The sequence below is a fragment of the Blastomyces dermatitidis genome, assembly GCF_000003525.1.
Source record: "Blastomyces dermatitidis ER-3 genomic scaffold supercont1.7, whole genome shotgun sequence".
NCBI lineage: Eukaryota > Fungi > Ascomycota > Eurotiomycetes > Onygenales > Ajellomycetaceae > Blastomyces > Blastomyces dermatitidis.
This window is the reverse complement of record NW_025544780.1, coordinates 3,438,507-3,442,105: the sequence shown is the minus strand read 5'-3', so window position 1 is coordinate 3,442,105 and position 3,599 is coordinate 3,438,507. Positions and strand designations below refer to the sequence as shown.

The 3,599-nt window shown below is 41.0% G+C and overlaps 1 protein-coding gene across 2 annotated transcripts; it reads left to right on the top strand.

Annotated features, from left to right (window-relative positions):
• On the top strand, positions 1 to 2,169 carry BDCG_07036. 2 transcript variants are annotated; one of them, XM_045422805.1, is made up of 3 exons: positions 1 to 33; positions 99 to 1,491; positions 1,609 to 2,169. In XM_045422805.1, the coding sequence occupies exons 2-3, from the start codon at positions 1,038 to 1,040 to the stop codon at positions 1,980 to 1,982; spliced, it is 828 nt and encodes a 275-aa protein (XP_045281937.1). In that variant the 5' UTR covers positions 1 to 33; positions 99 to 1,037; the 3' UTR covers positions 1,983 to 2,169. The 2 variants fall into 2 exon arrangements, with proteins under 2 accessions (XP_045281937.1, XP_045281936.1); XM_045422804.1 differs by having other exon boundaries at positions 1 to 1,491.
• The last annotated feature ends 1,430 nt before the right edge of the window (positions 2,170 to 3,599 follow it).

Below are 3,599 nucleotides of genomic sequence, written 5' to 3'. Positions count from 1 at the left end.
GTTACATTCACAAGCAGTATGTCCGCCACAATAGTAAGTTAGATTAACTTAAAAAGTTAACCAAGATCATATAATAACTTTCCTCAACTTCTTGTTAGAGCCGTGTCACTGGTGGATATCAGGGTGGAACTGCAGCTATACAACAGGTCATGATATTACTGATTCTTGAGTAGGAGAACTAGCTATGGAAGGAGAGCAGGGGTCCAGGGGATATAAGGTTGCCACGGCCTGTGCGGGTCACGTGGTGACCACGTGACGGTGCCCTAAGCCCTAGCGGCCTTACACTTCTCTTCCACTGGAACCCCTCCATTTTCTGACGTCTACCGTTACCTGATTAGAAGAATCCGGAGGCTGTGCCTTAAACCTTTCAATCTGCTCAGAAATTAGCGCCCTAGCAGCCCGCTAGTTATGTGCTTCACGCCTAGTGATAATCAGGGAGATGTTGAGCCTCTATGAGGCAATCCATGGCCAGAGAGATGTTGACTATTCACTTCGCATGCTCTCGACCCGGCTGGTTCCTCCTTACCGTTCCTATAAAGAGCCCTGCCTACAATAATACCCTATGTACATGTACATGACATGTATGTACAGTACCAACCTCGTGGGTGCTGGGTGCGCGATATCAACGCCACAGGGGGCTCTCTCAGGAGGATAGACTTCATAGAAGTATCATTAGACTCCTCCAGCCTGACAGTTCCCTGTCACAGGCCGCTTAAGCCATACTCCTTTTGTAGGAACCTGGTACGCAAACGCTGGATGTGACGGCTAATTATTAAGAGGGCATCTATCGAATCTATCTACCTGTACGACGACACGATATCTCGCAAGATCCGCCTTTTCTTTTTTCTTTTTTTTTAATTTCTTTCCCCTTCTCGAGAAACTAAATCAACCCGCTCTTTCTTTGATTTCACCCCATTTCCTCTCGTCGCCATATTCTCTTTGTCGGTCTTTTTTTCTTCTTTCTTTCTTTCTTTCTTTCTTTCTTTTGACCCGATAACAAAAATCGCATAAGATCGGAGACTCCTCTCCAGCTCGGAATGCTGATTCTACCATTAGCAATCCTGGTTCTGCTGAACGCAAGGGCTGTCCTGTCGTCATGCGCACACGGTACCTATCTTCATCGTCGAGCTGCTGACGACCACAAGCCGTTTGAGCCGCCGAATTTTGGGTATGGCCCCTATAACGGCCCCACGAACTGGCATACCCTATCAGCGGATTATATACTCTGCGGTATTGGAAGAACACAATCCCCCATTAATGTCGACGATTCCGTTTACCGAGTTTCCGCGGGCTCCCTGAAAATGCATGTTCCCGTCCAGAATGTGACCTTGATGAACTTGGGAACAACCTTGGAGGTCGCACTACAAGGGAAAACAAAAATCAATGGGCTCGAATTTTTGTTAGAGCAGTTTCATTTCCACCACCCCAGTGAGCACACTCTGAAGGGCGAGCCCTTCGTTGCTGAGATACATTTGGTCCACGTCGGCAAACGTATGTCAAACACTCCTTTTTAAGACCCTTAATACCTAGACAGTAAAGTTGCAAGATTAGAGAAGCAGACAAAAAGAAAAAAGAAGATGAGGTTTAGTCTAACTGAAATTGCCACAGATAACCATAAGGAACTCGCAGTTGTCTCCTTGTTGGTACAAGTCTCGACCAAGCACTCCGTTTGCTCCCTAGATAAGGTGATTCATAATGTCCACCAAGTAGCCACTCCCGGAAAGGAAGTCACCATCCCAAGATTAAACCTCGCCGACCTCACCTACCTAGTCAACAAGCATCCGCTCTACACCTATACAGGCAGCCTGACCACGCCGCCCTGCACGGAGGGCGTAAATTTCTACATTGTCCCAAAACCTATCCCAATGCACGTCACCGTCTTCAATACCCTCAAGTCTGTCATGGGCCACAATGCGCGGTTCCTGCAGAACAACAATGCCACGAAACCGAACGTACTTGCTGCCGCATGCCATACATCCTAGCTGAGGAGCGGAGTAATGCCACAGTATAGCCGGCGATGTTGGCAACGTCTTCTGTTCGCTACCCGTGAGATTTTGGTTTTTCTCACGGCGGCTTCCACACGGGAAAGGTAGAGGAGGGGCAAGGCTTTTATGTACACAATCTACTTTGGTTTGATGTTAGTTGCCGTACCTTTGGGTCCTTTTTTTTTTTTTTTTTTTTTTTTTTTTTTTTTTCTTTTTTTTTTTTTTTTTTTTTGTGATGATGATATTAAGGGGATACTGGCTATCTTCTTGGGCGTTCTTGTCTATACATTTATGTACAGTATATATATATACTGTGTATATGCTTTCTCTTTCTCTGGTATGCATGCAGACAAGCAGGTGTAGTACTACGCGATGGCCCCAAAAAAAAAAAAAAAAAAAAGTTCATAGAAAGGTAGTAGATGTGTCTAGATTGTTGCAAGTTGTTAAATATTCATTGAACTTTGAACTTCAGCTCTAGTCTATTTCTAAAAATTAAAAATAAAAGCACAGATGTAAGTTATGCATACACACATCTGTGGCTGGTGTGCCTCACTACAAACTTTATCTCAGCAGGCACAGCAGCATGATACTAAACCACTTTTGTCACTAAGCCTCATCTAGATTCTTCAAATTATTTCAATTTTGACCTTCAATTATATAATTCTCACACATCTTTGATTTGTGAATCATCTTAGATTATAGCTAAAGAGAAGAAGAATAGAAATATATTATAAAAATATTAATTATTCTAGACTTTAAAGTAATATAGAGATGAATAGATAGAATTCATTTATGACTACTTCGTAGAGTAAATCATAAGATCTTGATTAGTTTATCATCTATTTGAGATTAGCTTTAAATAGTAAAAGTGAACTAATCATTGATTCACTGTTAAAAAGGCAATATCCTGGGCAGCGGCTGAGCTTCTGAAACGCGACTCACTAAGGGCCTGTTCGGTGCGTCTGTACTTTTTGAATGCAATAGTGAATCTCATTAAAAATAGCATATTTATCAATTATTTAGTAGCAAGCTGGTGTTGTATCATCTTGATGATCTTTGCTGATAATATTCTTCTGTAGAATAGAGAAAGAAGAAGCTTATAAAATGCATTCTTTTTGAACAGAGTTCAGAGTCTGTTTAAAAAGAATGTGTTTTTATAAGCTTCTTTCTAATTAATATTAGTTAACTGTCTTTACTATGAATACTATTCTATACTATATTGTCTCTAAAAGTGCTATTCTACATCATCACATATCATTGAAGTTAAATATGACTTATTCATAAGATCTTGATAAAAGATGCAAGTACAGCTGCTCAATTCACTGAATATCTAGTCTTTTTCATCTGTACTTTGTAAAAAGCAGCTGTACTATTAGTACAGATGCTCTGTTCACTGAACAGTCATGAGATTGAGGCTGTACTTTTTAAAAAAAGTGGAGATCTGTACAAAAAGAACAAGTACACACAGACGCACTGAACAGGCCCTAACTACCATTAGTGAGTCGCGTTTGGCATGGGTAACTGCCAATGTCAATTTTTCAAACCTTGATTGCCACTGTAAAAATCATAACTAAACTAAGTTAGTGATTTTGTTTCTTACTAATAATTAACAGA